The sequence below is a fragment of the Symphodus melops genome (genome assembly GCF_947650265.1).
Source record: "Symphodus melops genome assembly, chromosome: 18".
NCBI classification, from domain to species: Eukaryota; Metazoa; Chordata; class Actinopteri; order Labriformes; family Labridae; genus Symphodus; species Symphodus melops.
The window spans coordinates 12,232,154-12,252,610 of record NC_136708.1 but is presented as its reverse complement, the minus strand read 5'-3'; the positions used below and the strand labels follow the sequence as shown (position 1 = coordinate 12,252,610).

The following is a 20,457-nucleotide window of genomic DNA, read 5'->3' as shown; positions in this document are numbered from 1 at the left end:
TCATAAATCTTTTTCTGAATCCAGAGACTCTGCAGTTCAGTCCATTCATTTAGCTCATGAGCTAGTTTTCTCTAATGGGAACAATCCTCCTCCCTGGCCTGGTATGAACGCTGAACCATGTCAAAATGTCTGACATGATGCATATTACAACTAGCATGTACTGTTCCCCCCATCAGGCTCTAATAGCCTCTGTCAACTTGTCAGACATGCACATGGCTTGTGTATTGTGTGCTGATAGAACAGAATGTGCTACATTTTGCCAAACTTGCACACAGGAGGATATTTTATTCATGAATTCAGGTTGATCAGTGGCATTCAACAATGGCATTGATTTGCATATAAAGTGCTGAGGAAATACAGCAGCCTTGGAATGACTTCATTGAAAGTGCTTTAGTCAGACAGTATTGTGGCACTGTTTATGAATGAATAACATTTTATTCTTGGAAGGAAAATAATGGAAGTGTGCCTTAAAGTCAGCTCTATTCTTTTTAACATGACACTCTGACTTCTGCCCATCACAGTCACATTAAATGTGTATGGACTTAAATGTGTTCCCTAACAGCATCATTTCATCTTCGTTGCATAATTGAATGCATAATAAAGTTTCCAGAGTGCACTGAGTACACTGAGCTAGATTGTGGGACACCTGAAACCTGAGTTCAATTCAAGTACATTTTGTGTCGTCGTCTTTCTCAGGAGTATTTCACCGCCATTTTTTGTGTTCAAACTTTAAAGAGAGAGCAAATAGGTGGCTCTTATTGTAGCAGCACTCATGACTGGTTGGAGGGTATGAAGATCACATTTTGTGTAGGGCTTCAGCTAAACTTGAACAATTCTGTTTATGACCATGGCCAGAGTAAAACTATGTGGTGGATGATGTTGTTATTTGGGCTGTGGGCACACAAGCCCAAATAACTTGAAGACACATTTGTGTCTTCAAGCAGATGCAGAAAAATAACACAGAAGGCTAAAAACATTAAAAGCAAAGGACAGTGCAGTAGCAATCTGTCTAGTTCGCAGATCCTCTCTGCTTCGGTGATGATCTAAGTTGCAAAGTTCTCTAGATCTTATTCAACTAGGTGAATTTATATATATATATATATATATATATATATATATATATATATATATATATATATATATATATATATATATATATATAGAGAGAGAGAGAGAGAGAGATATAGATATATATATATATATAGATATATATATATATACATACATACATACATATATATATGCTTGGTGGATTCATACTCCCTGACCCCGTCTGTTCCGTACCTCATGATGTTGTGTTTGTCAGTTCAGACTGTAAAATCATTAAAGCACTAAGATCGAGTAGAGGTATGATAATAACCAAGACAGACTGCGGGCTGCTTGCTCCATGGACGAAATAATTTGGTCTTGATTGATTGATAGGTGTGATTTATTTATGTCACCATTCGAGTGGGTTTAGTGTGAGTTAAAGTATTTATGAAAAGTTTTATCCAACCAGCTGATCGATTATTCTCTGTTGAAAGAAATATGTTTCCGTTTTGAACATTTTTGTTATTGTAATTGAGTAAAACCCAGAGTGGAATTTTAAATTGGACTTCATTCATGCCTCTTGACTGGATTATGGGTATTTGAGTTCTTGATGATTAAGTATATTTTGAGTGGGTTATATGTGGGTTTCCTGAGTTTCTTTGTGCTTTCAATTGGAGTAGTTTTCGTGGGTCTCTCATTTAATGTAATGGGTTTGCTTTTTAATGTGTACAATCCTTGTGTGACGTTGTGATTTGAAAATAACAATTGTAACAACAAAAAACACTGACTTATCTTAAATTCCAAGAGGGAAATAAATATGACAACAATGTAATAAAAAGGCATGTCAAAGTCAAGCTGTCTCAGTACAGTATGTTGTTGCTGTGGACTTTTCTAAAGGTTTTCCAGTTGGCTGCAGTTCTTTGTGATGCAGCTCTTTTTGACATGCTGTATTATGCACTAGCTACTAAAATATCATTACCTTTTAATAATTGTAAACATTAAACTTCACATTGACTTTGCAGTAGTCAAAAATCTACTTCTTGATTTATCTCTGCTGTGTTATTATGATTTTGTAGCTAACTCTTGGATGATATCCCCACCCTGTGTTTCTCGTCCACTCAGGAGTTTGAGCAGTTCAACAAACGTCTGGGAGACGTTTCCAGACATGTACGCATCCCGCTGCCTGTTTCCAATGTTCTGTGGGAGCACTGCATCCGCCTGGCCAACAGGACTCTAGTAGAAGGGTAAGACAGACTTAAAACCTCTTCAGTCTGAGGCTAAAGGATGATTCATTACTGTAAAGTGGAAGCTAAATATATGTTGAAGAGCACTTATTTATGCATAATATATCCCTATTAGTATCTTTACAAGCACCGTAGTTAACAAGTCTTGAAACCTTTTTGTAAGATCTAGAATCATACAAGTGCTTAAGACGGAATTCCTCAATTCGTGTCTCGTTATGGTTTGTCTTTTCCCATTTAAATACTCTGAAGTTTCAGTGTCTCTCAGGTTACGCTCTCTTTAAGCTTGTGTCATGCACACCTAACAAACTGCATTAATGAGTTATTGATGAAAAGTGATTCAAGGCTTCCCACTCTCATCTACCATCCATGTCAATTTTATAGACAGAGTAGATTCATTTTTCTGCTCTTTCATTTCTTTATTTTTCTGTCATTACTTTTAACATCTGCACAGCATAAACAAGGTGGGGGGGGGGTGCTTTCCAGAGCATGTTGTCAAGCTTCATGAAGAACAGAGGAAATTACCTGCAGTGTATGAGAAACCTGGAGACTCTGCTGCCAAGTTCCTTCAGAGTAATCCCCCGAAGAAAACCCACTCTTGAGCAGCTGCCATCTTTTTCGCTCCTCACTCACTCTGGCAAACCTCATGTTCACATTGCTCCAGCTTCACCAGAAGCCCATCAGGGGGATTGTATGACACGGACCACTCTTACAAAACGCTAAAACACTCTTGACACATCCCTTGTAATGCATTTCACCAATTTCTCCTTTGTGAGCGAGAGATATGAGCTGTGATAGTTGACAGAACAGCAGTGGGGGGGTTTTTTCCCCGCTCTCTCCGCACTTGTAATCCCTGCTGTATTTTTACTCAGCGTCCATGTGTACTGTAGAGAGAAAAAAGGCTGTTAGATTGAAGGTGTGATCTGATCTGAAAGCACAGATTGTCTCAGACCCTTGATGGATGGTGACAAGGCAAGACGCTAAAAGCTGACAATTTTGACAAGATTACACACATGTTACAGGGCTACACAAGTTGCTAATCTGTGCAGAATACAGTGAAGATCTCATTCGGGACATTGAGCTTTAAGAGTGTGAGGAAGGCTCGGCCTCACACGTTCACCTCCTACTAGCACTTTTCTTCTCGTTTTGTTAGAGAACATTTGAACGTTCAAATGGCCCATTACGACTGCAATGCTCTGCAAATGTAAGCCACTGTTCTGCTGCTGTAGATCAACCTCCACACACTCACAGACTCGCACATATCTCCCGGCCTCTGGCACCGCGAGAAGATGGAGTGATCAGATTTGTTTGTTTGTACTTTGACTCACGAAGCCTGTTATTTAATATCTTCATCCAACGCTCGTCTCCCCTTTGTGGCCCGCAGAAAACCAGACTAGACTCTGGAAGGCCTGACAAAACTAAGAGAGAGAGAGAGAGAGGAAAACACAGAGCAGAGCTGTGTGTGGTGTGTTAATGTACCGTAGATGTCACACACGCTGACCTGCCAGTGGACCACACAGTACCTGCTGCCAAACACAAGCCGAAGACTTACACACATTGGGAAAAAAAAACACGTTACGCTCATTTACTGACACAATAGAGCCATCTGTGGGGATCAACCTGACTTCATATTGAAGTTAGAACACATGCAGATACATAAGATGATTTTCCAATTATTCACCAAACAGTTAAAACATATTTGGTTGAACTCTAAATTAAACCAGTACGCAGGGAAGAAATAAACGGAAAATTCACAAACAAGCTATCATGGATGCGATTCACATCCGCTCAGTTTTCATACTTGTTTTTAAAAACTCAAATGGATTGGAGTGTTACCCAACGGTTGAATATCTAATTTACCGCACTTTTTTGGCTTCAGGAGATTTGAAATTATTTCCATTTTTACTTACATTTTCAGAAAATAATAACATGAAAAGCCGAAACCCATCTTCCAGATGCCTTCTGCATAACTGATTTACCATTTGGGAGCTGAAATGAGAATTTACAAGTTTTACAGCACAAGTTTTTCTCCTTAATATGCAGAGTGATGTTTGTCTGTAATTTAGGCCTGGATACATAGCTTAATGACTCTTCTGGCATCCTGCACACTCATCAGAATTAGAAATACTTGATTAATCCCAGGGGGACATTTGGTTGTTAAAGGCAGGGTTGGTAATTATTTCCAGATCCCCTTTTTAAGATTTTGGTTGAAATTGTCTGGAGGTCCTGACAGACATTAATAACTCAAGTGCTCTGAAAAAAAAATGAAGGAAATCCGTCATCTGTAGCAGTTGGAAACATGTAAAAACTTGCTTGTTCTCCATCCCGTACATGCACGAGCCCACACTCAAAACATGAGCTGCTTCTGGACCAGTGGGTGCAGACTGAGCACTGAGGGAATGCTACACATTTTGGAGTCGGTGTGAGACATTGTCCAAGAAGCAGCGCAACTTACACAGCATCCTCCTTTCTGAAACTGCCGTCAGAGGGTCTAGCTCCACCCACCCCACGACGTCACTGGCCCTTTGAGTCAGTTTATTGAGTCTGTTGGAGTCCGCTATGATCAGCTTGCTGCCCTAGCGCACAACAGCAAACAGACTCAAAACATCTTCAGCATTGCATTAAAGGACCTCAGCCTCCTCAGGAAGTGGAGTCAGCTCTGGCCTTTCTTGTTAGACGGCCTCCGAATTGTTCAACCATCTTGCACTGCATGGAATAATAACAACTATATTTACCTCAAATACAATGAACAGAGAAACCTTTGATTCTTATAATGGTCATTTTTCTCTGCTGCTTTCTCCCCTTCTGTAGCTATGCTAATGTGAAGAAATGCAGCAATGAGGGCCGGGCCCTGATGCAGCTGGACTTCCAACAGTTCCTCATGAAGCTCGAGAAACTGACCGACCTGCGACCCATCCCTGACAAAGAGTTTGTGGAGACTTACATCAAGGCCTACTACCTGACAGAGAACGATATGGAGCAGTTTATCAAGAATCACAGGGTAAGACGGTGAAGCAATATCAACATCTGCATTATGCTGAATGCCTCATGCTGACAGAGACAGTGTGATTCATGTCTGTTTGTGCTGATATACTCTGTGTGTATCTGTGCAGGAGTACTCGATGAAGCAGCTTGCCAACCTGGTGAACGTTTGCCTGGGCTCGCACATTAATAAGAAGGCTCGTCAGAAACTTCTGGCAGCCATCGATGACATTGACAGACCCAAGAGATAGACTGATGACAGGAGCAGACCATAAACACATCATCCAGCCACAGAGACTGACACTCAAGCAGAACTCCCCCCCCCCCCCCCCCCATCCAAGAATGTCTTCATATTCCATTTCACATTTGAGTATTTTTAACAAGTAAAGCTGCTATATACATTAGTGTAAAGCTAATATTGTTTGTTAGCCTATTTTCAACCTACAGCCATTGTTTGGTCAAAAACAAGCTAGGTTTTATTGAACGCACCTCATGACACACTGGTGGACATAAATACTAAAAGCTTTACTATCACGCATGCTGCAGTTACCCCACAAACACTGAATAAGGATCACAATGCACGCCCTCATCTTTACATTTTACAAACTGGCCGCTTTTGACGTTTGTCTGCAAATTATCTCGTCTGCATTCAAACTACAAAACTTTTTTTGAATGACTTCAGTGGCCAGATGGAGCTGATCATTTCACACATCAATTAACAGATATAACTGTGTGATATAAATGTGTTGACGTGGCTCTTTACAGTGTTCCATCAACTCCATCCCTTCGATTAAACAAAAAAAAGACCAGATTTTTAAGTCCTTTGATATGTTTGTTTGTTTTGGGTTTTTTTGGACTGAAAGGTCCCAATAACTGATCCAAGAAGAGTCTGTAGTTATTGTTATCCTCTATTTTCTGAACTAAGGCTTAGTTTCATGGTTGAATGTCCTCCCTAGTATAAACGCAGTAGATCTCAGTTATCATTCATTTGAATCACTCTTTATAAGTTATTCTTATTTTGTTTGTGTCTTGTTTTTCTTCAGGATGTTTTTGTGCCTGATTGAATGTTTATTTGTTCTGTCTGTCTTTCATATAAATCTAATATAACAATGATCCAGAAAATAATATAAATTGCCGTCGTTAGCGTTAAAATATTGTATATATGAGCACCAGCTGCATTTGATTGTTTGCCCAGTTTGTGCGGTCGGACACCAATGATGTAACTGAACTGCTTCTCTGCCGCTTTAAAGCTGCCCCCTCCTGTCGCCTCCATTACAGCAGACCTGCAAAGAGGGCCGATGGATTTTCTGCTAAAGAAAAAAATGGCATTTATGGCTTCATATTTTCTGTGCATCTACTCCATGAAGACTTGTAAATGTGAATGTTTTGAACAATGTCTGTATTTATTTCTCGTTTTTGTGTCTTGTTTAGCATTTTTATATCATGCTGGAAGTGTGCTGTCATTTCTCACCTCTCAGTATCTTGTAAGTTATCAGCTGAAGCTAAAAAAAGATATTTAAACTTTGTGAATTATGTTAAGGGTCAAGTGCACTATTGTAAAACTAATCAGTAATCATTGTTTAACTGTAGGTTGAACCAAAATGATTCTAACATAATAAACACACTATCAATAGACTCTTAGTGTCTCTTCCGTTATAACTCATAATCCTCAAATACTGTATAACTTTATCATAGCCAACATTTAAAATATCTGTGGGCAAGCATTTTTCATCCAGACAGTGTTCCCCTTCGTGATAATATGAGAGTACATTTCAGCAGCACCAGTGTCACCTTAATGATGTTGAACTCGGCTAGTAGCAGGACGCTGTTCCATTAATTAAAGTGGCTTCCTGTGTGGTTAAACCCTGCAGCCTTCCTTTTTAGGAAGGAGCCCACTAATCCTGCTAAAGAGCTATGGATGACTCATTCAACTTTGATGATTCATAGTTTTTTAATAGGCAGAAGTGTAACAGTTTTCTTGTCATTAAGCGCTCGTGGGACACAACTCTGGAGGGGATATAAGCTGTATGAAACATGGACGACATACCCATTGCTTTCTGAAGAGGCGCTATGAAGCCCAACAATGGCGGTTGACATTGGAAATGCTGACTCCGGCTACCTTCTTCTAAGCGAAAAGCAAGCAAAGAGGTGGAGTTGAGGTTAGTACTGAGCGATAAATCGGTATTTTGGTTTAATTCAATTCTATGGTTTTGGATGATTGTGCTTGTAACAAGCCACAGGCAGTGGACAGGCCTGTGTTCTTTGCTAAAACTTGTAAAAATACTTTGAATTGCATTATTTACAAGCACCTAATGTTTGATTATTACATACCTTATTGAGCATGCCATGCAAATAAAATATTTAAACATAAATACATGTTATATTTAAAAAATGGTCAACTAATTGTATTTGATACATTTCTTGTTCCGTGTTTTGTAGGTTGTTTGAGAAAAAATCGATAAAAATCAGGTGTGGTGTAAAAGAAGATCTGGAGTTTTATTTTTAGGCCATATCGCCCAGCTGTAGTTGAGGTGTGCAGAATTCATATCTCAGTTTCTGAAACACAACTGGAGCTTGTCAGCCAGCTATAATGGGGCGCTTCAGGAAGTCATGCATCAGAAACACAAAAATGACATATAGGTAAATTCTCTGTTGACCAAATGGCAATACAACTTCTGGGTTGTGCCTACAAAAATCTGTCATTTGGTTTGTTCTCTTTATCCCAAAAAATGGAAACAAGTCAGGTTTTACCTGAGGTGAAGCCTACTCTTTTGACAAACAGCAACAACAACAACTGTCTGTCAATCACATCAAACGCATCAATTCTTTTTATGCCCATTCAAGAGAGATTTATCAATTGTGAAAAATCAGAGACTATAGCTGTGTTAAAATACTAATTTAGTTGATTGCTGATTTCAACAATGATCTACTAATCCCTCCTAGTGCCTTTATTAGAGAGACAGGACAATGAATGTGAGCGGGGAACGACACACAGGAAAGGAGCCACAGGTCAGATTCGAACCCAGACTCGCTTTTTTGAGGACTCAGTGGCCTGTTTACTTTGGTAGCGCAAACTAACCACAGGGGCACCAGATAAATAGTAATAAAGGTTTGACGTTCATATGTTACATGGTTCATTATCTCAGCTTTAACGTAAAGGACAATGCACAGGCTGACTGTAAAGGCCAACTCTTAGTAGCATCCCCCAATTAATTGAAGCTACTGTTTGGAACATTTGTGTCTGTGTTGGCGCCCCCTGTGGGCCGACTGGTATGCTTGGTCTCTTTGCTTTGTCCTGTTGATGTGTAAGTAGGGTTTGTTGGTAAAGAAATAATATTCAAACGTATCACTGAAAAAAAGAAGAAAATTTCAGCACCATGCTGTTTATGTCTGATCCAGTTGCAGAAGTAACAGGCATTACATTTTTCTTCATTGAATTAGTCCATGTTCTTGCTGATGCTATCTTTTGCTTTCAAAGGTCAAATAGACACATTTGTAGAACTTCTCTCTATTTCATAACCAGCTATAAACTCCTCACAAGAGATTTGAAAAGAGTAACCCTACAATATTTAAGTGTTTTCATATATATATATATATATATATATATATATATATATATATTTGTTTGGATGTTTATTCAGTTGTACTAATTGATATTGTATGTGGCAATTGCCTTTAGGTTTACAAGTTGGCAGTGAACAACATATTATATATAATATATTTAGCTGGCTTTGATTTGTGTTACAAGGCAATGACTCAAAACAGAGCAAAAAGAAGAAAAAAAAAGACTGATGAAAGAGGCCTATTCCAGTTATTATTCTCTTTGAGTGTATGTATTCCTGTAGACAAGGTAGAAATGTTCTGGGGGTTTTTTCTGTTTAACTATTTGACCATTTAACGCTTGTGTGTCTTTCTTGCAAAGCTTTTCTCAGCCTCTCAACTTTAGACACTCTTGTTTGTGACCTAGTCACATCACTGTTCCCTATGCCCTTCTGCAACAGATTTGGTTGCTCAGCTGGATGTTGCCTCCTATGAGGCAGTGGCCCAGATACCCTCAAAGATAAAAGACTAGGCTTTCTTTGCTCTTGTGTGTCTGCCAAATTTAATTGAGCTGAGCTCATAGTAATCACTATCATCGTTTCACATGGCCTTTATGCCCTTATCGTCTGCTGATACGGATTGACATACTTTATTCATGTGTAATCAAACATATTAAACAAGTACTGGCAGTGGCTGTTAGTGATTATACTTTGCATGTTGAATTGCATGAATAAAAAAAAAACTATTTAATGTACAATGGTCATTATCTTTGAAGAGGGCCTTTTCTCAGACAGGAGAGTTTTGATGATGTTTTTTTTTTTGTAATTTTGAGTTTGGAAATTCTGACATTTATGTGAACTCCCTTTTGTAAAACTTAGTTTGCTCAGCTGCTGCCCGACCCTCGCCCACCTACAGTGAAAACATTAGTTTGGGTGGTTGCACCTTTTTATTAAATTGAAGATGGGGGTTATGCTTACAATTTACTCGGGTTTAAACTCAATTTATCCAGAGGGATTAAAGCTGTAGGAGCCGTGCCCTGACATGTCAGCTGCAACGAAAGTAACATGGGGGCAAGCATGTTAATTAGAATTATGAACTGGCTGGTTCTCAACCATGGCGTTAAGAATCCAGACATCTTCAACAAGATAGAACAAGTATTGCTTACTAAACTGAGTAGCAGTTTCCCTCTATCCCCCCGATTAAAGAAAATACATATTTTTTCTTGTATTATTTTAGCGATTGATTTCTGAAGAGGCGTAATAAAAATCCAACGATGGCCGCTGCCATATTGCAAATGCAGACTCTCACCAACTTTACTCTAATAAAAATGTTTGTCAGTAACAGCTACAACAAGCCCACCTGTCGGTGTGATCAGCCATGCTCCTTAGTATGCCAAATTATGCTTAACTCTTAAAGGGGCTATAAAGTAACTTTCAATGATGTAACTTCCAAAAATACGATCAATAAATATACGATTCAATTATGTGAGAAAGCAGTGAGTGACTAATATCCCAATCACATCAGCTAGCTATGTTAACTATGCAGCAACCTTTCAAGTATGTTCTAGTCTTTTAAAATCTAAGAAAGAGAGAAAACAAAGTTAAAGGGCTAATTTTCTCCCAGATCAGGTTAGCTAAATCTTACAGAAAGGCAAGGACAAGACGGAGGGTTCATCTCAGATGAGCAGAAAACACATTTCAGATGTTGGGTAAAATGGAACTTCAACCTACACACATGAAGACCTTTCAATCCCAATGTCACACTCTGCGAGAGCAGAAAATCGAAAACTGTAACCATTGAACTGTGCACAGATAGATGAACCCATGTGAGGATAATGACAGCCAAGTGTATTCACAGGGCTAAGGCACTTGTATTGATTTAGCCCTATTACAAAATAAACCTGCAACAGATAGTCTGCATCCATAAAGACAATTTGTGTATTAGGCTACTGATTAGAAAAAGAAGTTCAGACATTTCACTGGGCTTATTGTAAATTCTTTTTAGCAATAGGAAAAAGGACTGCATTAAAGAGATAATGTACCTTTCATTAAAAGTACATTCATACAAACCTTTCTGCAATTCAATAAAGGCTCAGTAAACATCATTATTGTCCTTAATTTGATATACCCTATGGTGGTACTTTCTCCTCTTATTGACTGGCATTAGAGATTGAAGCTGCTAATTGGATGTCAGACTGCTGCATAAACATTCACGACGGCCCTGGGAGAATCTTGTTCTGCCAGTCGCTGCTAATTTGTTGCTTGAGTAACTTTACTTGGGTGGAAACAAATGTGTGTGGTCGAAAAAAACACAAGCAGGGCTCTCAAAAAAGAGATGGAGAGAGAAAGAGCGTATAATCTCAAGTGCTTCTGCTGTTCCTTGGGGAAGCCAATCAAAAAGATCATAAAAAGACACGAGAACATTTCACATGATGCCAGACATTTACTTCTCATACAGAACACATTAGAGAGATTAATTCAACAACAACTGTTCATGTGAAGTATTTAATTCAAATTCACATCTCTCAGTCACATTAATTTCAACAGCAGCATTTTGTGGTGCTCTTGGAAATACCTTTGCACAAAACACAAAGTCAATACTCCCGTCTCTTCGGCATGCATATTGATTCTTTCTCCTGTGGACACACAGTTTAAAAGAGTGATGGTGTGTATCTACATCTCAATGCACAGAGATGGAGGTACAGCAGGAAAAACTTTCAGTGTATGACTTTGTTTCATAATCTGAGTCTAGAGGCAGTGTACTTGCTGTAATGGCAAGTGGCCTTTTCATTTAGAGGGCACTGAACAATAAAATCTCTTAACGGTCACTTCCTCAGTGTTTAGTCACTCTAAAAGACTTGCTGAGGTCTTGACAATAAAATTGTCTTCGCACATTACATTGAACTGCTTAATCTAATTTTTAAAGTGTGTCTCTTGTCATGAACAGTTATCTCATATCTCGCCATGCAAGAGCAGAAATTTAAATAATGACAAACTATTGTACATTCGGGCAACAGAAGCTCAGTCTGTAGGGACTTGGGTTGTGAACCAGAGGGTCGCCGGCTCCTGTTTTGGATCAAAAATACTGATGTAGTTCAGGAAGCTTGAAGAGCAAGACACTGAACTCCCAACCACTGTGGTGCGCTCCCTGTGAAAAATAACACTGGTCTAAAGGAGAATGAGCCTGGTGGGCTCAGTGGTGGCAGCTGAGGCAGAAGGAGGCAGGGGACTGAAAGGTTACAAGGGACATGCAGAACGAGGGGATGAAATAAACAAAATGGACATTTTTAATCATTCAAAATCATTTAAGATCGTCCTGTCAGAGAGAGCAGCCTATGTACTGTACATGTTAGCCTGCCCCAAAGTTTTTCTTTTAATTTGATGATCCTTTAAATATCTTTAGAACAACTTCTTAGAGGGGGAGAGAGAGAGCTCCTCAGATAAAAAAGAGTGAATGAGTAAACACACAGAGGTTGAGAGACAAGGAAAAAAACTCAGTGATCATCCGTCCAAATGTAATTCATTTTACCAGTGAAGTGTGTGAGCAACACTGCAGACTTCAGTCTCTGTTAACAGACGAATGCTGTCCTGACAGCTCCTTCAAGTGCTGAGTGTGCATATATGGCTGTGCTTCATGCTTGTCACCCTCACTTCTCTGTTTATTGTTAACTACAAAGTGACAATAGAGCTCTTTTGTCTGTTGCAATATAAAATGTTCTACAGTTGGTGTAAACTGTAAATACTCGCAAATATTAATAATCCTGAACATTGAAATGAATTTATGAAATATACATTTGGGCAGAACATAGTACAACATCACATGGAATGACTTTTCTCAATACTACCAACTGAATCTGACTTCAGCACCCCTGCCTCTTTCCCCGAGGTTCTGACTTTATTTGTTCATTGTGGTTGTTTGTGATCCTCATCTTCTTAAGAGCTCCGTTAGGCTGTGCATTTCAAGGTTCAGCACTAAAAAAATGCATACATACTACGAAGGGTTTTAATTTGGAAGCTGGACATTTCATTTTAACACTGATTTTATTAGACTTGCATAGGTGTTAAAATTGGATAGGAAATGTCATTGTCCTTATGGGCTGTGCATACAAGTCAAAGTATCAAAACAAATGCTGATGTTGAATTTTAGTCATATGATATTGAAGTTTAAAATGTCGGTATTGTTAAAACCCTATGTTCTAAAACATAGGAATGGACATTTTTAATTTAAAGCTGCATTATGCCACATGCATACATTAGAATTGTTGTTGTCATTGCATATCACCTACAATATTAAAGTCATTGAAATGTTTCTTTTAGTATACGTGTGTATGATCTCTTATCCTCATTCAGGCTGAATCAACAAAAACAATCAGGGTTGCTTTGCATATAACTAGCCAATCACAATGAGTCTGTGAGGAGAATGTTCGGGGTGCAGACTGATTGGGGTTACAGTGACAGTGAGTTGACACCCTATTGGAACATTCATGTTACCTGCTGCGGCTTTAAGTAGTTTTGTCTCAATGACATGGCAACTGTAATTTCAGTAAATTATGTAAAATTATGCAAAGTTTGACAATACCGTTTGACTAGACCTGCAAGTGAAAATTTGTTGTGACAAGTGTGAGCCTTAGATAAAAAATGTGCATCCATTTTATTTTTCAAATATATAGATATGAAATCATCAAAAAAACAGAAACATTAGTGTGCCAATACTACTTTTCAAAACACAGAATATTAAATAAATTTCTACACAGACATGTTTTCAAACTCATCTTAATAACAAATGGCCACAGTGGATGTGACTGTGCTTATTTATTGATCTGTGAACGAGGACTGCAGACATATAGTGGCAGAATGTGAAGCAAACTAACAGGCTGAATATTTAAACTGGTAAACAAACAAAATGATCACAATAGATTATTCGCAGGTAATTTCATGGCTCTTGGCTTGCCCTTTTATGTCTCTGCTTTCACAACACTGTAAACAGAGTGATGACTTTAGAGGAGTGAGACAGCTAAACAAATGAGAGACTCTCTGCGGTATCTCACCGATCTAATTGTGTTTGTTTAAACATGGCCTCAAAATCAGCAAAGATTCCTGATGAGCGATGTGAGGGGGCTTAAATATATCGTTGACTTTGAGTATCAGAAAAGAGCAGTGGGACCACAGTCCTCAGATCACCTCACATGCATGTATTGTGATGAGAATTAGATATACAATACAGGTCAATATTTGACATCTGCAGGGAGGACCTTATTTGTCATAATATTGATATGCTGTGTTTGATTTATAAACATGTTTGACCTAAAGGTCAAAACACAGAGACAAGCTTTTACGGATATTTGAATTGGATTACCATTGCACCTATATTGATCTAACAATGACTGTTAAATCAAGACAACGGTGCTCACGTGAATAGCTAACAACTGGTTATTGTCTGATCATGTTTGTTCTATAGCTCACTTGTAATTGATTCTAAATCTGCTATTTCTACTTTTGTCCTATATTAATATTGTACATTATGTAATTTTATTATTTCTCTCTTTATTTCATTATTTTGTATTACTATTCTCCTTTTTCATTTTCATTACTTTGATATTTCTCTCAAAAGCCTCCTTTGGACAAGCGCTGAGAATTAGCACATGTTAAACACTCCAACCATCCATGAGGATGTTAGTTGGTATTCAGCTCAAACTCAACCCGCTGACTTGATAAGAACAGTGGTGAGTTGTTTGTCAGTTTGTGTTCATTTGCCATGCTGCTAAAGTGGTCGAAAGTGGATGATTTATATTAAATCCAACAAAAATCATTGTCATTTCAATCCTTCAATTGATCAGTAACTGGGGGAAAAATTGTAAAGATAGTCGTTAAAGTTAGCATTCAAGTTTTTCTAGCTAGCAGTTATTTTAAAAGTGTGATAATAAAATGATGAATAATAGTGTAATGGTGAAAGATCACCAAACATCTTCAAACAGACTCGATTATCTATCCCACGACATGTAATGTGACGAAAGTGTTTCAATGCTGATTTTACCTCTGTATTGGCAACTAATGTGTTCTCAAATACAATTACACCGCTGATATTCTACCCTCTGAAATTTCTCATACCTTTGTGTTTTCAGGGGGTGATCAATGGGGATGTCTTTAAATAAAAACTGTTTATTTAATTTGTCAGAATTCCTGCTCTTTAATAACTTATATCCAAAAAAAATCTGGATATGGTTATACTGGCATAAAGTAACCTGGTAAATATATAAATTAAGCATAACATAATGCCACTAATGCTATGCAAGATCAGATTCTGTCCATGATTTGTTTACATTTAAATGGTTTATGTTGAACTAAAAATAAATAATAAAAAAAAGTCACCTTTTTACTGTTTCTTAAGCTGACAGGAAACCCTCTAAAATGCGACTTACTTTGCTTTCATTTTTACTGGATCGAAGAATAATGATAGCAATACATCATACAAGGGATAGTAGAGCTGCTCACGTCCCCCTGTGTTCTATAGAAAATGCGTTTCACCACCACCATTATCATACAGACACGTATTTTGTGCTTCAATTCGTCAAAAGCTCCTCGGCCTTGCTTTTATAGTAACACAATTTGTATACTGTACCATTTCAATCATTTGGTTATCATAAGACCCGGCATGCTGCTCTCGGCTCTCCCTGTTTCTCATTACTCTGGGGAAAGCTCTGCCCCACAGATCAACGAGTTTAAAGAAGTAGGAGTGAAGGCGACAGCAAATGAAGGTTTAACAGGGACTGAGCTAACCTTACAGCGTGACAGCTTTTCTTTTAATGGCAATTACACACCGTGCTAGCCTCGCTCCCATACTGATGTGTAATAGTGTGTGTTAAAGAGAATAACAGAAGGAAAGATAGAAACTGACATTATATACTGTGATGTATTCTATAGTACAGGTATGTAACACATGTACATGCGATAAGGTCCACAAGCCACAGCCAAGAACAGTAACAGGCTTGTGTCCAACCTCTTTCCCCTGCCAGTGCATTTTCATTTCACTTAATTGCAGCAAATGTTTTTGCATTCAACGTTAATTTGTATGCAGTGTTGAGCACTGTGGATAGGACCTATCAGTGGAGTTTGCAGGTTCTCCCTGCATGCGTCGGTTCTCTCAGGGTACTCCGGCTTCCTCCTACAGTCCAAAGACATACTCGTTGAGTTAATTGGTGACTCTGAATTGAGTGAATCTGAGTGTCCAGCTGGGATTGTCTCCAGCCCTCCATTACTCCGAACTTGAAAAGTGATATAGATAATGGATGGATGGATTTGTATAGCATAATTAATAGAAACATAAACTCAGTTTGCTCATATATGGCAATGGTTTCCATGTTGTTTTAATCCTTTTTTGAGAATATTGCAATATTGATAAATAACCTCATCAATTTCTAACTTCATTTGTCGTTTACAACTTTTTCTTCCATTACTGTCCATGCTTACTTTGTTACATTAAGTTTTTTTTTAAACTTTATTGAATACTATTTAAATATACAAGCCTTTTGTTTATTTAGTGGGTGGCTATACATTAAAAGTCCATGGCACCATGGTCACTGATGACCTTGCAATTTGCAAAAGAAACTAGAAAATTACAAGAATAGGAAAATGTTATTTAGAAAACACTCTGACATCCATCTGACTCTAATAGCTGACATCCATCCAATCCTTAAAGATTTGCGTTGGATAAAGTCAATCTTACACCCTGCTGTGGTGTCTCACACTTAAATCTGCATTGAGGCTTTTTGATCAAAATGACCATCAGCCCTTCAGATTGTCTTCTTCATGGGGTCTTCTTTACCATTTTTGATCTCTGTGTTGGTAAATCCTGGGATTTAGATCTTTGCTCCGGGAATGCAGCTTACAAGCATCACCGGCTAACTAAGCTTTGACAGGTTTCTATGGATGTCCCAGTGGACACCCTGAGGTTGATAGAATCTTCAGACAGACGGCTCACAGGCCTGCTTCAGTTAAATCATCCCATCCAATCCCACCTGGGCCTAAGCCAACACTATTTGCATATTCAAATGAAGCACAGGATTAACTTGAGGTTTGCGTCGTGAACTCACTGGCACAGATACATTATGCATCTGTCTCGTGCATGTGCCTGAATTTCTCACAATTATTAAAACACTTGTGACGGTGTAGGTCCTCTGTGCCTTTGAAGTTCACAGGGCAGAGCGGAGATGCACCTTTATTTACCGTCTGTTCTGCATTCTCACCTCACTCTTTATCTTTGTTTCTCTTTCTGTCTTCCTCTACTCATAAATTGTCTGAATTAACTATTTATTATACTATAAGGATTATTTGCGGGCAAATTGCTTGCATGCACACAATCACTATTTAGAGAAAACACAGGTGAGACTTTTCATAAATAAAAGACGAATCTTAACTTTGTTAAACTCTATCTCTGTCAGTTTGCTGTCTATAATGTCCATACTAATGCTGGGGATATTCTCGACTATCATGTCTCACTTTTATTTTTCATGCTTGATAGTGTGTATGACACTCACTGATGTTCATCTTCCACTCTGACAGATATTTTAGGACCTCTGGAGTGAGACAGATTGGGGCTCCATGGGCGTGATTTAAACCTGATAGGTGATAGGAGCAGTGTGACGGCTAGCTTGCCACAGGCATCTTTGAATGGCAGTAAACAATGTCTTATCTTTGGGTGGAAAGTGTCTGGCTGTACTCTCATAACCTGCTGTGCTGTATAACCCTGAAGGGAAACACTCTCCCTTACAAGCGTGTTTTACTGTCTGAGTACATGAAGTGCCTGCAAGTATCTAAGCTTGTGAGGCAGGTCAAGAATCGGTTGTTTGTTTAAGAACATAGAACATGTCACGGCTGTGTCTGATTAAAATGACTCAAAATAAGCCGCCAAGTCTGTCAAGTAGCTTTCTGTATTGTTGTTGTACTCAAATATTTTTCACATATTCTTCCCCACAAAAGTATCTCAACCAGGACTTAAAAAAAGAGCAATGTAAACACCTCTTTTAATTGGAATCACATGTATTGTATTTGAACAAAATGCTTACAGCATTTGTATCAACTGCCTGTCTGTTAAAGCTGTATCTATTAAACATCACAGGAACTGACACGGCAGGGAAAGTATAACAAAAACCAGTTTGCGCTCCTCCTGCTGTGTTGGGACCGCACATAAAATGTAATAAGTACCGTGGAAAATCAGAGTGCACAGTCTTTGGATGGAGAGAAAGCTTTGGCCGTTAACCCCACGTTTAACGAGACTCCATGGTCCCTTAACCTTAAGCGCTCTGGTTTTACGGCTGTGGCACTTTGAGCTCTGTGTTGGAGAATTACGACGCTGGTGCATGTCCGTATTTCTGCACAGTGGATGTTGAAATCTGCGGCTCTGAGGTGATGGATGCTCACGTCTTAGCCATGTGGGATCAGGCATTTTTTTAGGCTGACTAAGCAACAGTTTGGTAAATATTTTCCAGCTCTGTTATTCAGCATGTGTTCTTACACCCTGTTGTACAATATCCCTCATTCATCTATTTTGTAAAGTCTAAGAGGCCAGTAAACTTCTTTTCAATTCACTCACAGATGTGATAAAAGTTGATGATGTCTGCCAGATTGAATTTACATGTAGTTATTCTCAATCCTTGAAAAACTGCCTTATGGACGCCTCTGCTCCTGTAGCTTCAGAAAGGTTATACAAGTGGTTCCCCTGGCTTGTGTGAATGTACACTGAAAGTTAAAAAAACCCCAAAACTTAGTAATATCTTAAACCTGGTGCATTTTAAGACCATCTGAGGATGGAGATTATGATGGATTAATTGGAAAATGAATACATTGGGAATACATTGGTTAATATAGGAGGATTAATTTACTTAAATAGTATTTAATCAGAAAAACAAGTTAAAGGGATGTGCTTTCTTACAGTATAAGTCTAAACAATGGAATTGGTAGCTACTTTGACACTTGAATGTTTCACTCTGTAGCAGATATAAACCTTAAGAGACACAAAAAAAAAAAAAAAAAAGACATCAAAGCTTTTAAACAGTAAGTGAGTGAAAGCACAAAAAACACGGAAATGAGTGTTGTCTTGTGGCGAGCTTCTCTATGGTTGCTTTACTGTCAAGGGTTCTCATCATTGATCATTTGACTCACAAATCCCATTAGCACACAATTACGTGATTTAGAGTAGAGGGTTATCTTCTAAGACATATTAGGTGCCCTAAGCTTTGACTGACAGGCTCACCCCTGCCTTCAGAACAGACGTAAAGAAAAGCTTTCATCAGGATTTATTGGACTTGTGCACAGACATCCACATATATTTAATGTTTAAGGTTTTTTTTTTTTTAAATGCATGGTATCAGAAACTCACTTCGAGAGCTGCTCTGACAGGATCTCAGTAAAGCAGAAAAATATATCTAGAGTGAATCTTTCTTCTTCTTTTACGTTTCTCCGCTGCTCCATTACAAAATCTGATCTTCACACAAGTGGATCAGTGATCTGCTTCAGGCCACTGCTTTGGCTCTTATGTATGTTACTATTATCAAAGGGTTTAAATCAAAAGAGCCTAGATCATAATCACGCAGCTAGCATTATCTTCCAATAAAACATCAAACACAAAGCTCATGAGAGATTATAATTTATGAGCGTTAGATGGTAATCCTGAAGGAGGAGTTACTTTATTAGGTAATCTCTCCACCTCTCTCCGAAGGTTTCTTTCTGGGCGATGCTAATTTCTAGAAGAGGCAAACAGCATCAAGTTCAATTTAAAATCCAATAAGAAATCTTGATTATTCTGCGGCTTTATGGATAAATAGACTTGGCTTTTACAATGTAGAACAGGGCTGTAAGCATCAGGCTGAAAACAAGAAGCACAGATGACATGGTGTCTGAAATGAGTCGGTGGACACTTGTGGGGGCGAAGTTATAATCATAATTTGTAAAATCTGAGCTTTCTTTTTCATATTCTTAACCTGCCTTTCATGCCAAGCTCCACCCCGTTCAAAGAGGGTTGCAATTCTGTATGCCTGAATGAAACCACGACCGTTAAATCCAATCACGTCTCAGAAGTCCCATCACTTATGAGACCATGCTGCAGTGTAGTCCCTGAGCGAGAAGAGATTCTGATGGTTTGATTTATGTTCTGTGAGGCGGCGGCATTGAACGCAGCAGGGGTCCCTTCCTCTCATATAATCATCACAATATATACACACATATGCTGGCATATGCATGCACACATTTACACACAGTATGGAACTGAATCTGTCTGTCTGTCTGTCTGTCTGTCTGTCTGTCTGTCTGTCTGTCTGTCTGTCTGTCTGTCTGTCTGTCTGTCTGTCTGTCTGTCTGTCTGTCTGTCTGTCTGTCTGTCTGTCTTGTTTAATTTCATCATGTCAAATTCTTTTATTGGTCATGTGCGGTAAATTATAACGACAACTAAATAGATAGAAAATATAGAACCAACTGAAATCATCATTGTGCTTGAGTGTGCAGAAAAAACTGCAAGCACAGTATGAACTGTTATAAATTAGTTAAGAGAGTTATCAAGAGGTTTTTTTTTTAATCATGCAGGAGTTGAAAGTGAGTTCTCCCACACTACTGCTCGCTCATTGGTTGGTTAATCATGGGCCTCTGGGAATAGCAGTGTTCTTTGTGAAAAGAGT

General features: G+C 38.5%; 1 protein-coding gene across 2 annotated transcripts in view; it reads left to right on the top strand.

Annotated features, from left to right (window-relative positions):
- The window catches only part of vps50 (VPS50 subunit of EARP/GARPII complex), a 104,065-nt gene extending 97,178 nt beyond the window's left edge, over positions 1-6,887 (top strand). For both annotated transcript variants that reach the window (XM_079368384.1, XM_079368386.1), the window contains 3 exons: positions 2,152-2,273; positions 5,082-5,271; positions 5,384-6,887. In XM_079368384.1, the coding sequence (XP_079224510.1) occupies positions 2,152-2,273; positions 5,082-5,271; positions 5,384-5,503 (432 nt within the window). In that variant the 3' untranslated portion in view covers positions 5,504-6,887. The remainder of the gene's footprint in view (positions 1-2,151; positions 2,274-5,081; positions 5,272-5,383) is intronic.
- The last annotated feature ends 13,570 nt before the right edge of the window (positions 6,888-20,457 follow it).